This window comes from Grus americana, chromosome 15 (assembly GCF_028858705.1).
Source record: "Grus americana isolate bGruAme1 chromosome 15, bGruAme1.mat, whole genome shotgun sequence".
Lineage (NCBI taxonomy): Eukaryota > Metazoa > Chordata > Aves > Gruiformes > Gruidae > Grus > Grus americana.
In genome coordinates this window covers 18220863-18237928 of record NC_072866.1, presented here as the reverse complement: position 1 = coordinate 18237928, position 17066 = coordinate 18220863, and the positions used below count along the sequence as shown (strand labels likewise).

General features: G+C 41.6%; 1 protein-coding gene across 3 annotated transcripts in view; it reads left to right on the top strand.

The window, feature by feature from the left end:
• Window positions 1-17066, top strand: part of CPPED1 (calcineurin like phosphoesterase domain containing 1) — a 47977-nt gene that overhangs the window by 7336 nt on the left and 23575 nt on the right. The window contains exons 2-3 of one of the 3 annotated variants that reach the window (XM_054842632.1): window positions 298-554; window positions 3166-3384. In XM_054842632.1, the coding sequence (XP_054698607.1) occupies window positions 3231-3384 (154 nt within the window). In that variant the 5' untranslated portion in view covers window positions 298-554; window positions 3166-3230. Of the gene's footprint in view, window positions 1-297; window positions 555-2458; window positions 2766-3165; window positions 3385-17066 lie in introns of those variants that run through there. The other 2 variants (XM_054842631.1, XM_054842630.1) reach the window with 2 other exon arrangements.

The window sequence follows — 17066 nt, the reverse complement described above, 5'->3', positions numbered from 1 at the left end:
AGCTAATGGAATTTGGTTGAAGTACTGTGTTTATTTGTTTTTCAGTAGGGTTTCTAATTGGAGTGATCAAATAACAAGACAAAGGTAGAAAATACTTATTTAACCTTACTGTTGGTTTTGGTAACTATTTGATAAATTATCAAATAAAAAAAAAAAAGCTGTTGACTGAATTACTTGACTAAGACTAGTTAATTAAACTGACATTTTAAATAGATGTTATTTATGTAGCTCTGATTCCTGGATCTTTTCTGTTGTCCCTGCTTCGCTTTCTTCATTTTATCTTTTTCTTTCCTACAGGAGAATATAGCATATACCTCTGCATCATTTGCAGTTCCTTTCTCTTTTCACCTCCTATCTCTTCCCTTTTCTCCCCACTCTTCTTCACCTCCGCCCCTGCATCTTCTGTTTCTCCTTTCTTCTGCCACTTCTTGATTCTGTCTGTGTGCCGAGCTCCTCTTTTCAAATTCATCTCATCAGTGTCTCTCTCTGCCTCACATGACCGTCACTCACCCACTCAAACCAGAGCATCTGTGCACAGTCTTGGAAACATTCAGGTACTTCAAACCTAGAGAGCTACTGTATTGGCATGAATATAAGGCAAGAAAAAAATATCCACAAAGCATACATTAGAATAGCCCCTGGTCTGGCTTTGCAACCTGTTGTGTGTCGGCTCTGCATGCTCCCTGCCAGTGCATTGCTTGCCTGCCAAACTTCTCTCTGTTCAGCGTTGTATGTGAAGCTCCTTGTTTCCTGGGACCTGGTCTAGTCCTGCTGCCTGCCCTGCTGCCTGCCCTGCTGCCTGCCCTGCTGCCTGCCCTGCTGCCTGCCCTGCTGCCTGCCCTGCTGCCTGCCCTGCTGCCTGCCCTGCTGCCTGCCCTGCTCCGGGTGCTCCAGCCACCAGACACCATCCCTGGGGCTCTGGAAAGGGAAACGTGCTATGTCCATAACAAGCACAGTCTTTTCAAACAAAGAGCAGCTGTCTGTTCTAAGTACTTCCTGTAAAAATACATAGATAAATGTCTCTCTGTTTTACTTAGGCTACTATGGTAAAAATTACTGGCTTCAGAGTAATCAGTACAAAACAAGTAGATTTTGCTCAGCATAGGTGATCAATACTGTCTGCCAAGTTGCTGGAAAAGGGACGGGTGTTAAAAATCCTGCCATGTTGTTCAAAGATTTGAGGTTTTTTCCCATTTAATGAGTTTGACGATTGTGCCACTCCTGCAAAACAAGTTCCTGTTTCCAACCATCCCCTTTTTCAGTTTTATTTTGTATAGGTCATAAAGGATTTCTGATGCAAGCTTCCTTAACTGATTTTCTTTCTATAGCTTTCCACTTACAAAAACTGTAAGTTGATTTCTCTGCACAAACAATGCCTTTCGTGCAGCACGTAAGCTGTTTTTTATGGCAGTCATATTTTGTCATGCAAGACACAAAATAAAAACCTACATTACTTTGTGTCATTCAGCTGGTTCGATAAGGCTTCTATTGCAAACTCACGGATAGGTGGATCATTTCACTTCTCTGAATAAGTTATGTCATTGGAAAAGTTAATTTCATTTCAGAATTAAAAGCTAATGAATGGCTAAAAGTTTCTGTCTATAAAATATGTGATTATTATTTAGAACAAGGCAGTGCTGGTGTGAATTAACAGGCAGTGTTAACAGGCTATGAATAATTTTGTTTAGAAATTAAATGTTACTTTAACTAAAATGTCAAAGCTTGCATTTGGCACAATGGTCCGATGCCATAGCAACAGGTGACAATTACGAGCATCTTCCAGGAGTTGCCCACATTCCTCTTCCCTCGCCTCAGCCTGTCCACGTCCGTGGTGCAAGAGCTGGATTCTGACCTGTTGCCTAACCTTCCTGGAAAGAAACATACCCCCTTCTGCAAAGTAAGAAGCTCCAGGTCTGGATCACTTGAAAGAAACCCAAAAGTTGATCCCTGCGGTGGACATGCTTATGTGCTGTTGCTGGAAGAGTAGTTTTGCCTCAAACTGTATTTCAGATCAGACTGACATAATATGGGAGTATATTTATGGATTGTATTTTAATATGAAATAGTTTCCTGTATCTTTTTTTTAGATTCAACTATCGATTGACGTAGTCAGTGAGGTTTTTAACAGTTTAAATGCTGTTTTAAAAAAACGCCAGTAACACTAAATGTATTAAGCCAAATACAGCTGTCAAAACTGAAATATTCAGGTTGCAAATGAATGCATTCAGCTGGAGAAACCACAGTGTACTCATGTTTGTACTTTAATTCCAACATGAGACATAAGCCTAGGAAACAGGATACCCATTTTTGTTTTTAATTTGTAGCTAACTGTTGCTTTATTTACTAGGTGTTGAGATTTTTTTTTTCTTAAGTGCTTGTATTTTTATGTATCACACTTCTTTTGTGGTACTTGTTATTATAGTATTGGAGAAACAAGTATACAAGAAAATTGTAGCATTACAAGGTCTGTTGTACCCTCCGTCTGCACTGACTCTATCAGTGGAAATTTGTTTCCAAGTTCTCATCTTTTTATCCTAGGTCTCAGGAGCTATTGTGGCAGTTCTAAATTAGGATTTTCATTGTTGCTGCCAATTCCGATGTTGCTGGGTTTTGTGTTTGCTGACCTTGGTCCTGTTGAGTGGCTTCAGCTCTAACTGCAAAGAATGTGCCACATCCGACTTACCTCTAAAAGTATAAGAACAAAAAGCATGCAACTCCTTAATAATTTAAGGACAAGTCTGCTGGAACCACAAAATGTGAAATGTGTATGTTTTAACTTGTTAATTAAGCAAGCAATAATTGGAGTCTTAAAAGAATCAACTGAAATCTAACGTTGTACACTTGTTCTATATTGTAGTCTTGTAATTTCCAGCACTGTTTGCTGAATTCTTCACATACTTTTCGTCTAATCAGCCTGTAAATACCATGTGGTACAATTAGATTAATATACTTTCATTTATTGCAGCTGCCCGTTAGAGGAAAATTTTGTACTTCTGCCTTTATATTTGAATGACTATATGAATGACTACAGAATTCTGTACTTTCATTAAAGTGGCCTCAACTTACTTAAGTGAAGAGCAATCCATTTAATGATGCAGGGAAACTTTTATTCTCTTTATAAGTTTCTGTAGTGCTTAATTTTTTTTTTCTCTTTTTTCTTCTTAGATGATGAATACCAATGGAAGGGGCCCTTCTACTTCATCCAAGGAGCAGATCCTCAGTTTGGACTGATGAAAGCTTGGGCAGTGGGAGACACTAACAATGGAGACGATGAATGGGGAGAAGAAATCAAATTAGCAGAGCAAGCAGTGCAGGCCATTAACAAACTAAATCCTAAACCCAAGTTCTTTGTGTTGTGCGGAGACCTTATCCATGGAATGCCAGGTAAGGCCATTAAAAGTGTAGAATGGGGATCGTAACTCCATTTTCGTTATGTTTCAGATTGGCAACAAGGCTAATTTAATTTTCTTCACAATATTCTTTCATAGGATCTAGTATGGTACTGTTTTGGTGTTTGTTTGGGAAAAAAGTGTGCTCTGTAGATGATTCTTGAGATGTTATTCTGATTTCTTCATCTGACTTCCTGGATCATTCATTTTAGGGACGTATTTTTGTTAGTTGCTTTCTTTTCGGTGGGCCTGAGGAAATTTTCTTTGACACGAAAGTCCTAAGAACACACATTGCTAAACAAATTGCTTTGAGAAGTCACATAGGAACTCTAGCCACTGGGGAAAAACGCTGCCAAGAAAAGAACAAAAACTAGCTATGGCTTTTTGAGTACCTAAAGTGGGTGAAGCTCAGAGAATTCTCTGGCTTTCTAATGCTTAATAAATTCACCTGCTTCAATATTTAAATTCTGAAAATGCTCAGTCTGCAAATTTAAGTTTTAGCATTCTGTCCTGTTGCTGCGGGCCTCAGTGTGTTTCTGTGTACAGTCAGAGGAAGAACAACGGACCATCTAGAAAGGTGGGTTACAGGTCTGACAGTTACCACTGGTAATATTTTCTATTTTAAGAAGATAAATACTCATCTTGGAAGTGAAAGAAAAAGTGATGTTCCCAGTTGACAAGTGGTCTGAGAAGCAGATCTAAGCACAGTGTCTCACGTTTCTTAGCCTTGATAAGAAGCAGAGCTGCAGACGGCCTTAGCTGTGTACCTGGCAGCACAACAGTCCACCAAGTGAGCGTGCAAACGCAGAGTCCCGTCTGCTTTGTGCTGCGCTCTGCTTTGCACTCCACTTGCACCTGAGCTGGTGCTTCCCAGCTCCTTTGCACAGCAAGGTTTTGAGCGCGTCAGAGACCTCTCACTAATTCCTTCATGTCCCACAAAGCGGATTTTAAAACCTTAGCTGTCAAATTGATTGACTTTTATTTATAGGCTACAGACTTTCTTTTGACCGGAACACAATTTTAGTGATAGAGTGGGAAAGTGTAAAAAGTGACACATTTAAGCTTGATTGAGGTGTAACGCCTCAGTAGCTTGATCATAATGTAAAGTCTGCCATTAAGCAGTTGGTTTATTGGTTTATGTTCTCTCATTAATTTCGGAAGTGCAGGTTTATCCCAGAATCATAAAACAATCTCTTCCTAAGAATCGTCTGGCCTTCCTGTAGCAGAGTTTTAATAAGTATTTTGATTAGGAATTTTAATTTGTGTAAGTGTTCCATATATGTTATCCTCAGTATCCCTTGTAAGAGGAAGAAAATTCAGGACAAATGATAGATGTTCTACATCCTGTTGAAAAGGTTCTTTGACTCACAAAGTTAAATGATACAGGAAGCTCAGTTAATTTCATTTTACCTGGATGTTTCTCAAAGGCTCATAAAACAATGCAAAGTTCTGAGTACTTTTGTCTATATTGACTTTAAATAAGATGATTCTAAGGCTTTTCTGTTGATAGAGGGTAAGTGCGAAGTACAGAGCGTCAGCAGTCTTCTGACTTCCACTGGGTACTGAATGGCTAGATACAAATAAGAATTGTGCGTGGCAGTTTTTATGGGTTTTTTTCTAGTAATGGAACTCTAGTCATTATTGTCCCTTTTACCAGTGCACGTCTCGGACTTTGGTAATATTTTAAATACAAACCTGCCAGGGTTTTACAAAACATTATCATATATTCATTTTGCTAACAAAGATGTAAAATAAACTGAACGGATTGTACTGCTGAGATCCCGTTCATTGTGTGATGTATGTGCTGTGCATTGTGTAAATATTTGAAACTGCCTAGTGCAATTTCCAAGAAATTGCAAGAAAGAGCAGTTCATTACTCAATGATCTTAAGGGTCTTTTCTAGCCTAAATGATTCTATGATTACCTCACTTGAGCCACCATATTTTGATTCATCTAATAATTTCTTGTTGATTAAAATTACGTTAATACTTTCAAGCCTGTGTTATCATGTACTTATATAAAATAGTTGAGGAAATGTACTACTAAAAGGAATTTTAGAATATTCAATTGGAACAATTACTTATTTCATTACTGCCTTTGTATTTATACAAATGGCTTGTAATGCCATGAGTTGGTAAACGTATAAGTACAATGTCACAATTAAGTTGTACACATAAGTACAGTTTTACAGTCAGCCATTTGTCTGTCTAAACTGATGGGAGAGATGAAGGTGAATCGCTTTACAGCGCGGATACCTGTGGATTAACGCTCTGTAACTAGTTGCCTGCAAAGGCAGGGAGACGTATGATATGGCAGGGGAGGCAGAAATGCAGAGTCGGAAAAATACTTCGTAGAAGATAAATCTAAATCTGTGATTTTAAAAGAATTTGAAACAACACTTTAGTTTAAACAATGAATGTGTATTTTGGAAGTGAAATAATAGTTTTTTCAAAGGATTTTTTCCTACCTTTTCCTCTCGCTTACTTGGCTTCTGGAAGAGAAACTTCTCCAAAACACAAAAAGAGTTAAAGAAAATGTGAAGAAAAGATATTTTAAAGCAAGACAACTCACATCCTGTTTTAAAAATGTCCTATCAAGATACTTATTGACAATTTCTTTGGTTTGGCTTGTTAATGAGACATTGCAAGACAATGGCATTAATAAGCCAAATCTTGGCCTTGTAAGAACTGATTTGCTGCATATTCTTTTATCAAAAGAGAAATCCTCTGATGTTAGAAATGAAAACTTTCCACATTCCTTGCAGTGAAAGTTTTTGGAAAACTTGGAAGTACTGCAGTCACATTCTCAAGTTTTCTGCCATGCTAAACTCTAGGGACTGAGGTGACTTCCTTCTCGCGGAGGAATGAATTCTTACATTTCTTCTCTTAACACGGGTATGTGTTTGAACCGCTACGGTATTTCTGCACCAGTTCTGACTCGGCTAAAAAGCAGGAGCCATTCATATGGCACAAGTCTCTCTCCACTAATTCCAGTACTAATGCTGTGCTTGAGATCTCCTACTTCTTTACATAATCCATTTAAACAATTCTAACTTAAAGTGAAGACACAATGAGATAAAAAGCTGTCAGCTACTGATTAAGCTCTTGAAAAATTTTAGAAAGAGTTCCATTTCAAAATTGTAAGAATAATGTTGAAATTTGCCAGCACTTTCATTATTTGTTACAACAAAAATTTGAAATTGTAAGAAGTCTTTCGGCAATACTACATTAATGAAAAAGACCAAACAGAGAATGTAGGAATTTTTATAGCAAATAGCTTTTCAGATCATGTGAACATGTAGATGTTTGCAGAACTGAAGACCAATAGTAATATTTCTTTCCCTGGAGTAAGTTAAGGATTTTCACTGTTCTAGCCAAGGATGTTTAGACCTAAGTAATGCGTGTCTGTAGGAGAGTGGTGCTGCGATCATTTCATATTTCTCCACTTAGGAGCCTCTCCAAGAATAATTGCTGTGTCAATTTCCTTATGTTAGTTCAATAAATGAAGGATTAAAATTTCTTTTTTTTCAGTAGGCAAAAATCAGAAATGACATGAGACAAGACATTGATTTAAGTTTAGCAATTGTGAATTTGGCTTGTACATGTATCTTATTTTAATGTCTTAAATTGCCTTTTAAATCATTTGTGTGTATCACCTGTATTAAAACTGAAAACATCAGCGTTAATGAAAGTCTATCACAGTTACTATTGCAGCATGGTTATTGAAGATAGCTGTGATCAACCGAGTTCAGCTGTATTTTACAATCCATTGGCCAATGTCTATCAAATTCTTTGGATTATTCTGCTTTATAATCAATGCCTGTCAATTAAAAGGGGTGAGGAGGAGCCCCAGATCTTCCTCTTCTCTTAATACATTTTATCGTGGAGTACTAAGTGTAAAGTTTATGATGACTGTTTTAAAGCATGCACTGTAGCCGTTTAGCTGAAGCAACGTTGAAGCCTTTTGCAAAGGAACTCCAAGAAATCTCAGAATTCCAGCAGCTAGAAGTGCTGAACAGAATCCTGATCTGCTGGGAAGCAATCAGGCACAGCACTTGGAATCCATTACAGATGTCATTAGGCAACGAAGTAATCAGCGCCACTATCTTGGTATTTAGCTGCTGATTAAAAGTAGTTTGTACTCTGAAAATTATTTTCAGAAGTTTTTCTTGATTACATAATCAAGAATAGGATATCTATTCCTGGTAACGCTAATATTGTGGTACATAACCTTATAGTGTTACTGAAAATAACGTCTATACACTCGATACTTACACCGAGATACCCCATGATAATGAAAGACTTACTTCTGAAGACATTTGTGTGCATTCGGTTAGTGCACCGTAAGTCAGTATGGCAAAGCTGGTAATCTGCAAAGTGCAAAATATTGTTGATTGGATGTGTTTGTTTCACTGCGTCTTTCCAAAACTCTGGAAATTTATTTTAAAAGTGTTTTCTCTCATATCAGGTTGGAACCTTCTGTTTTGTTTAATGACAACTTTCACATTGTTCCATTAACCAGTACCCTTTGAGCCCAGCGGTCCAGCCAGTTTTTCACCCACCTAGACTGCAACGTCCTAACTCCACAACCTGTCGATGGTTAGAGAGGTGCCTCACGGTGACATCAGCCTGCTCGCTCAGTACTCCTGGATGCTTCCCAGCAGGCTCCATGGACGTGCTTGGGTTGGAATTTTTCAGGAGGTACTTGGCCAAACCCTGTTCTGCTGCCAGTATTTCCTCTGGGAGAAGGTTTCAGTGCAGACAGGCAAAAGCAGCGCTGAGTACCTGTCCCATGTCACTGCCTCACTCGGCAGTGAGCCTGTGTTTTCTTTGGTTATTATTTTATTGCTAAAGCAGTAGCAGAAACTTTTGCTGCCCATCATGCCCCTTGCTAGTTTCAGCCCTCGGTGAGCTTTGGTTTTCCCACACCAGCCCTGCATGCCCAGGTACTTTTTCAATATTATTCTTTTCAAGTCCGTCGTTGCTTCCATCTCCCTTTTAAACCCTTTTTCCATCAGTACTCAGGCATGAGGTCCTCATTTAGCCACGTCGTTCTCCTGATAGTCTACTTTTTCTTCCCCCTCTTCCCGCACCAGTATCCGGAAGGACCATTGTGTTGGGAGGAACTTGTCTTTGAAGACACTCCAACTCTCAAACTCTCTTGCCTTTCAGAGCTGCTTCCCACAGGGTCCTACGGACCAGTTCCCAAAAAGGTGGTTGTGGGTCCCAAGGCCCCAGGTCTGCTCTCTGCCTTCCAGACCCCCTCGAGACCTTCAGCTCCACTTCGGTGGCTGCTGGGGTTAACGCATCCCCAGCACTGGTGTCTCTGTGAGCAGCAGGACGAGGGCCCTGTGGGTGATGGGGTTGTCCCAGCCTCCCTCCTGGACCGCTGTCAGCAGATCGCAGGGAGGTCAGTCTCCCGTAACAGCCAGGGTCTGTGACGTGGAGACTTTTTCAAGTTGCTTGTAGAAGACTCAGCGCACTTCCTTGCCCCTGTTGGGTGGTCAGTAGCAAAACCCCACTCTTGGTGCCTGACCTCTCCTCTGATCCTGACTCACAAGCTCAGCAAACCTGGTGCCTGTCCCATGGAATAGCTCCCTCCATATGTTGAGAGCAAGCTCCTTTGCCTTCCTTCTTGCCCATCTTTCCTGTTTCAGTTTAACATGAAGCATTGTGCTTCCTTCTTCATCCCATATCTCGAGTGTAGGTTGGTACCAGGACACAGCTCCTGCATTTCAACTCCTTTCGTTACAAGAGCCGAGAATTTGGCTGTTTGCAGCCAACGTCACCCTGCTGAAGCCATGGAGAAACACCGACTTGTGAAGCTGAGAATCCAGCAGCTATTTTTATGTGGCTGAATTCCTTTGGAGGAAATAATTTAAACTGCATTTTTTAATGATTCTCTGCTGTCAGTAACTTGTAGACATCAGTTCTAGCCAGCAAAGTCCTTTGTGTGATGGAGCTTCAGACCAGGTGTTTAATTATTTTTCATTAATTGCTCTGCTTACATGGGTGAAAGAACAAGTAAGACAGCAAATCTCCTGCAAACTTTACTTAGCTCTGACTGTAATAAAATGTAGCTGTTTAGAGACTAAATGAAACAAGACTTGTCTAATAATGTGTATAATCAAAAAACCTGATAGAACTTGATTAAGCTTGATCTGTTAGCAGTGTGATAATGGATCAGTGAGCAAGTAATGTCTGTGCTTGCAGTTTTAGATTCATTTGTGTGCGTATGTTAATTAGAAGAAATCAAACCCACTAGATTGGAGTATTATGGCACTTGAAGTACACTGTGAATACTTGTACTAATTCCTTTACTTAAGTGAAGGCATAATCTCTAATATACACGTTTCCTGCCCAGGTCATTAAGTGCTGAATAATCTGACATCTGCCTTTTCAGTCAATTTAGTCCAAGTAGGGACATTTTTCTTTTTACCTTTGTTTTATATTATTAAATTGTTTCATTAAAAGCTTTCAAACTGTTATTTATAACACATTTCTGAAACATTTAATTCTGGTGAAGGAACCTTTAGCTCTGCTAAGGTGAGTGGAAACAGCACCTGGCAGGTCAGAGCCATGAGTGTTGTGCTCTACTTCAGAACTCCTTGGATCGCTGAGAGGTGGGGAGGAGGAGGACGCCCACATCACTTGCATCTGCTATTTCAAAGGTCGTTTCTCTGAAGGATCCACTCTTTTTTTTTCTTTTTTTTTCCTCCTTTTAATATCCATTTCCAAAGAACAAATCGATCTAGACAGCCAAGCGATGGCGGGAGACTAAGCCATTGTATTTGAAATAAACTGAATTCCAATACAGGAATTCTATTGTCTGCTCTTCTGACATGCCTGGTGAATTAATTACAATGGTACTTCTTCCTTTTTAATTATATCTGTCTATATTTCTCTCATTATCTTCAGAAGCAATTGTCCATCTTGCTTTCTAGTTTGATGACAAGAAGATAAGCAGTTGTGCCTGTTCAGGCTTTCTTATACATTCCCAAGGTCTGGTGGTCTGGGGCTTTTTTTTTTTTTTTTTTTGCATAGGTTTTTATTCATTTTAAAGGTGACCGTTTTAGTGGTCCTCCTCATTTCAGACACTTTTAGTAATTTGTTTTTTAAACTTGCCTTTCTTAGCTGTCTTGAATCACTCGTGCTGCATCCCCCTGCTCTCAGGCAGGGGCTCTGGGAGGGGGGAGCTGCACAGAGCCGGTTTCCCGTCTGCTGGCGTCGGAGCTGCTCCCTGCCAGCTTGGACCTCGGCGGCCGCCCTGGAGTTGGGCTCCTGGTTCCAGGAGGTTGTTGCACAGGAGAGAACAAACTTCATTTAATGCATTACAGTGAACCAATGCACACTGTTCCTACAGTGGCTCTTCCTTCTGTCCCAGAATATTGGGAATACTTGTGGCCTTTCCAAGACACTCAGTATTACTTCAGGTGGTTGCAATGCTGTAGTAAAGGGGTCTGTGAGGAAGGACAGTAGCTTTGTAGAATGTACATAGTCGCAATACGAATTTTGCATCCAGGCTAAAGACAAGGTCCGTAACTTCTTGTATTCTGTTATTAAAAATGTTTCCTTAACATTAGACAGGTTTGCCATATACATTTAACAGTCGTCTGCCTGGCAGAGTAAGCGTTGTCCTTGTTTTCATGTGCCAATATACCCATTTTTGCATGTGTTCTTCCATTCACATACATGCAGAAACACATTTCAAATCTTTAGGTATTATGAAGATGGTGCACTGCACTAAAAATGGCATAAATTGATTTATTATTTTTTCAGACGCAAACTAGTTACACCTTAACGAACAGAAGGTGGTTGGAGAGAACTAAACTGAAGCTGTCGAGTTTGAACAAAGTTGTCCCAGTCTGTATGGTATGGCAGGAGAAAACGGGACTGTCACCAACTGTGGCGTTGCATGGAAATGTGTGCCGCGGGATGTTACGAACTAGTCCAGTGTCAAAAATTTAACTGTGCTCTTCAACAAAACCAGTTGTACAATGTTTAACATTATTTGTCTACAGAGGCTATTACGGGGTAGACCTAGCTTCTCAACTTAATTTTGTCCATCTTTTTGGATAGTTTTCGTTTAACCCACTGATGTCAACCAAAGCCTGGATGGTTCTCTGTGGTAGGGTAACAACATGGAGTTGGTCAGAATATCGGTACCTTAAAGTATGAGTAAATGTATGTGCTTTTATAAATGTCTCCTTTGTATACAGAACAAGGTAAAATGTGTGATTAATTGTTTCAATCAGCTTTACAGAGCTGCGGTCGTATTTGATAATGTTTTCTACTGCTCCTTGGCGTGCTTGCTGCCTGTCTCACTCTGTCTGCTGGGCCATGGTTGGGTTGTAAGATCTTCCAGGATTGTGTCCGTTACGTATTTTCATGTTTTTACTGTGCCGCCTAATGTTCGTTCCAGGCTGTGGGCACAACAAAAAGTGCCAGAACTTCCAGACGGAGAGCAGGGGCAACCTATGGAGCCGGACGGGGTCAGGCTGGAGCTAAAGGAGACTGTTAGAGTCTGAATGTCTCAACTGCAATTGAGGCAGCTACGTATTTTTTTCCATATCTGTCTGTAAAATGTAAATGCGCTAAAAAGAATAGCAGTGTAGCAACAACTGCTGTTTAGTCCAACAGAGATCCGTATGGTGAGGCGACATAGAAGATACTTAGTCTGATGTTCGTAAGGTGAATTTAGGGAACAGCTGTCTGTTGATCTTGATGGAGAAAGCGCATGGTGATGAGCACCGATCTGCAGACAGATGGTACCTATATGTACGGTTTTCCGTATGCTGTTCCATAGGCGCATTGCAGCCAGTTATGGGTGTAAACTGGCTGGTACCGAATTGAATCCATGGCAAACCCCTCATCCTTTGGGAATGCCATTTCATGCTTTGCTGTTGCTTGAGACCTCCCACGTTTTTAAAGAGGATGTTAATTATCCTGGGTAACCATAGAATGGTCACATAGCGGTGCGAATGGCGTTGTTGCAGGAGCACAGTCAGAAGAGCGTTGCCATTGCTACCACGGTGCGCTGGCGTGCTTTGGGCTGGCTTTGCAGTGCCGCGGTTGTTGCAGGGACTTGCTGTGTGAACTGGAGCGTGGGGCGGGCGGGTGTTGTGTGGGCAGCAGGAAAGGCCTTCGCAAGAGAGACAAGCTGAAAACAGAGGCCCCCAAACTGTCAGCGGCTCGGTGGTGGTCTGTTGCTGGTCACTGAGGCAGCGCAGCCTCGAGAGCTGGAAAAGACTGCTTTAAGCATAACGGGGGAAGAGCAGCGAGTAGCAGGGCAAGGCGCCTGCTGCAGCCGGGGAAAGCTCCGTCCCCTCTGCCCGCCCGGCCGGACGCGCGGCCGTCCCCTCTGCCCTGCCGCGTCCAGGGCCCCGACTTCTGGCAGCTCCTCGCCTGCCCGCCCGCTCCCCGTGACTGCGTTCAGTGCGCTCTGCGTCTCAGTGCGTGGCTTTTCCCCCACAAGTTCTGCACCTTCCGCCAACGCTCCAAGTCCTCCATCAAGCCTCGATGAAGCATATCAGCTCAGTTCGACTAATTGCAATTTTGGGCAACGCTATGTGCTTTATGTGAAAAGCAAAACTGCTGGCTGCGTGTCTCCTCAAAATTACGTACCTTACCCTGTCTTCCATGCGAGCGGTGCTTTTTCATATAATACAGGCGATGATACGCACCGGGATTTTTAAAAGCAGGTGCCAAATATTGGGGTTCCGGGTTCATGTTTAGGCAACAATTAAGGGACGTGATTTTCAAATCAGCACTTTTCCGTTTGACTTCTGCTTGACAATTTGATGGTCAGGGTACAAGACGAGCTGGGCATGCTGGCTCTTACACAATCAGTACATCTTACAGGCCCTGACACGTACGCTGTAGAGACCGACGTTATTTACGTTCTGAATAGGCAGCTTCAGAGCTGAGGAACATCAGGGCTGATGGTTCCGGTGTCCAGACAGCGGTACGGCTTCATGTCTGTTTATGATCACCGTAACGTTTGAAGGCATCCTCTCCCCTGAGAGAATTACTAACTGGATTCGCTTGAGCCTCTTCCCCGTGCCCAAATTTGATGTGCAGCTGCTGCAGTCCAGAATATTTCTGTCTCTCCTTTCTGTTAAATACTGAGTGCATTACTATGACTTTGTCCAAAAGTGTAGTTTTATAGATACTAAATCTTAAAGCATCGGCTGCAGCATATAATTGCAAACACCAGCCTTACAGGGTAACTCCAGGAAATCTCTCTAACTCGCTCAGTTTTCTAAATCAAGGGGAAGGCACGTGCCTAGTCAAAGCATTATTGTTTAAAACCTGTTGTGAATGTGCTAAATTCTCTTACTTAAAAAACAGTCTTGGGCTTGACGGGGAAAGGTCAGTGAGTACTTGGTTTCGGTAAGAGCTGAAGTTGGTACCTCCCAGGAAGTCCTACGTGTCGGGTTTGGATCCACTAGAAAGGAACACTGAGATAGTAAGAGCTGTGAAACTCGGTATTATATTCGATAAAGTCCACAGTCATTTGCGTGTGTGTGTTCTTCCTTCTTAGGAAACGGTTCGCAGACAGGTCACGTACAAACTTGTACGTTTGCCGTTGTTGGGCAGTCGATTCAGCCTGATGGCCTTTCTAGAGGCAGGCTGCTGTACTCGTGCTATACGACATCGGACGTGAACTGGCTTGTTCACGTTTCAGTAGCTGAATTGTTGGGAGATTGGGAGATTTGCTGCTGGCGGGTTTTGCTCACAAGATGTGATGTGAATGCAATGCTGAGATCACAAGCTGCCATTTCTACATTTGTGAACTGAACAAATGATAGAGAAACGTCAGGTCCCATTCCAACTTCTTAATGTTATATACAGCAAATTAGTAAGATGTTCTATAAAGGAAAAAAATGCCTGATAATTCTTAGTATCTTTCTCAAAAAGTGATTTTACCACAGTAAATCTGGCTGTGAACTGCTTTTATTATTGCTTTTAAACTACCGTTAAATAACCCATTTTGCTGAAACAAAAGAACGTTAATTTTTAAAAAAAAAACTTGCCAGCTAAAACTATGGTGCTCTGCTAGTCCTTAAGGGAAGCATGTCTGTGTTTTACTACCAAAAGCAGGTCTGTGAGGTTTCTTTAACTGCTGCCAGCCTGGCAGAGCCGGGCAGGAGGCAGCTGGATTCTCCTGTCACATGCGGTTTCAGCAAAATTGTCGGCTAAATCCCAATTCCTGAGTCTTTGTCAGTGGAGATTTATAATAGAGCATGAAGTAGAGAAGGCACAGATTGACTTTGCAAGGCTGAGGTAGAAGCAGCGGCTTTCAAATATTTATACTGAATCAGGCTACGGGTAAAAATTTTATTTGTTGAATACAAGGTAACTTTTTTTTAAATATGTCACTGACTGATCAATTAATTGTACTATCACCTGAAATATGAGCAGTGTTTGGCCTAATTTCCTGACAGTAAGGTAGTTTAAATAAACATACTGCATCCATTTCTTTGGCTGTTGCAACCTATCAAAAACTTTTATATGCTCGTCAGGATGGAGCCCAAGCCAAAAGGATTCTTGGCTATTGTCTTCTCCAAACTCTTATGCTAATGTTAATTAAAAATGTCTAAGAATTTCAGTAAGTAGCACATTATTTGTCATTTAATAATACCTATTTCAAGAAATGTCACTATGGTTGCATAAACACTGTATTGTAATTATCTGATTGTAGTAAAACCTAATGGAGCATCCAAAGCCTCCAAACTGCTTAGTGTGAAATTTAATTTGCTCTAATCAGCCCAAGAGTAGGGAAGCATGAGAGATTCTCCACGCGCGTTTGACAATATGTTGCAGTCTCATATTGCAAAGAAACCGTTGGGCCGTGGGAAGCAAATATTTAATCTTCAGCAAGTATATACTTACTTGTATTGTAGACCACAATCTCTAGTCCTGTCCACAGTCGACCTAAGGAATCCTGTTGGCAGTAACTCTCTATATATGAAAATCTTTGAGAAATAATTAATTATACAACTGTCTCAAATCATATACTTTTATGATACAAGTATCAGTACAAGTACTAGATTCAGTATCTAGTACTAGATTTTATATATAAATATACCTGGAAGCAGAGTTAGATTTTTCTCCATGTTCAAGTAAAAACTTAATCTCTTAAAGTCCAGTTATAATTCCTTTTCTTGCTTCTCTCTCAGCCCAGAAAGTTTTAGTTTAGCTTATCGTATTCTCACCTTTAGCAATTCAGCTCCTGTCTACGAACATTTGAAAATGCATCCATGGAGCGGACATCCACAGCGAGTTGTTTATTCGGCACGTTGTACCATAAATACATCTCTGTGTTAGAATCTTTGTTGCGTCCTTTGTTTTCTTGGAGTTGGATGTGCTCTTTGGAAAGAGTAACTTGCACAGTCAGTCTTGTGGAGTAGGCAGGTATGGTCAGACGAGGCGATTAGAACTCTCTAGTTTAAAAGTGTTTGCTTATTAGAAAGGCACGTTTCCAGGCTTTTCCATCCCTCGGAATTGTAAAGGATTTCTTCCTTGGAAGTCAGCAGCAGCAGATCTAGCCCACATCATTCGGACTCGATCAAGCTGAACCAAGTCTTTTCCAAACTGCCAGCTCTTACGTAGTCCGTGGAGGGCAACGTGGTTTTAACAGGTAGGAACGGGGCTGGAGCGTCCAGCTCCCGTCTGGCTCTGAGCAAGCATCGCCTCTGCGCGTGCGCTCTTCTCCGGGCACCCCGTAGCCAGCGTCAGCGTGGGACAGCGAGACGGCCTGGCCAAAGATCGTTTGGGCTACGAGAGCATGCTCTAAGGAAGAAGTGGTTTGTCTGAGCCATCGGCTGGCTGATACCAGCTGCTCGTTCGCTCGTTCTGATAGCGAAGTGTCCTTGTGAGGGCGGGCAGCGCTCAGGATCAGTACGTGTCTCCCTGAGTAATCGTACCCGCTTTTTGCAAGTGTTTCTGCGTTTAACAGCGAGGACAATTTTGTCGGACGTAAGGGACTAGTGTTTCAAAGAGCTATTAGTCGTGCCGGAACTGCCTAATACAGAACTGTAAATATGATGAAGGCCTCAGAAAGCTGTAAACTCTCACAGGTAGTCATGTGGAGTGTGAAAGATTAAAATCTTGTCTCTTAAAAACGAACGGTTATTGGAAACAAGACTTTCATACCTTCGGCTTGTTTTTATTAAGTTTGTTGCTGTAACTCCGGTAACACTGCGGTATGTTTTCCTGCGTCAGAAGAGCAGCCCAGGACGGCTGCGCGCGGTGTGACAGCTCTGCCTCCCGGCAGACCGGGAAGGAGCAGAGCAGAGTTGTGCCTAAGTGAAGCTCAGCGCTTCTTTCCACCGCAGAAGGTGGAACAGTAAGTGCCGTCACTCGGGTTGTTAAGTGGGCACCTGTGTCGGCGTTTGCAGTCATGACAGTGAATGTCGTGCACCGAAACTCCAGGGGCGGCTGATCCCCGGACAGGCGTCCCCCCTCACTGCTGGGCGTTTGTCCGTGCTTTAATCTGATGACTGCTAATCATTAGCTAAAACTGGAGTTAATTTTTTGCCTTGTTTCAATGCCCAGAGTTGTAAAATAAATTTAATTTGTGTTTTCATGCAGGGAAATTCTTTAGTGTGATCGCTTTTTGTGTCTCAGAACACATTACTACTGTTTTCTAATGTACTGAGAAACCCAGTCGCTT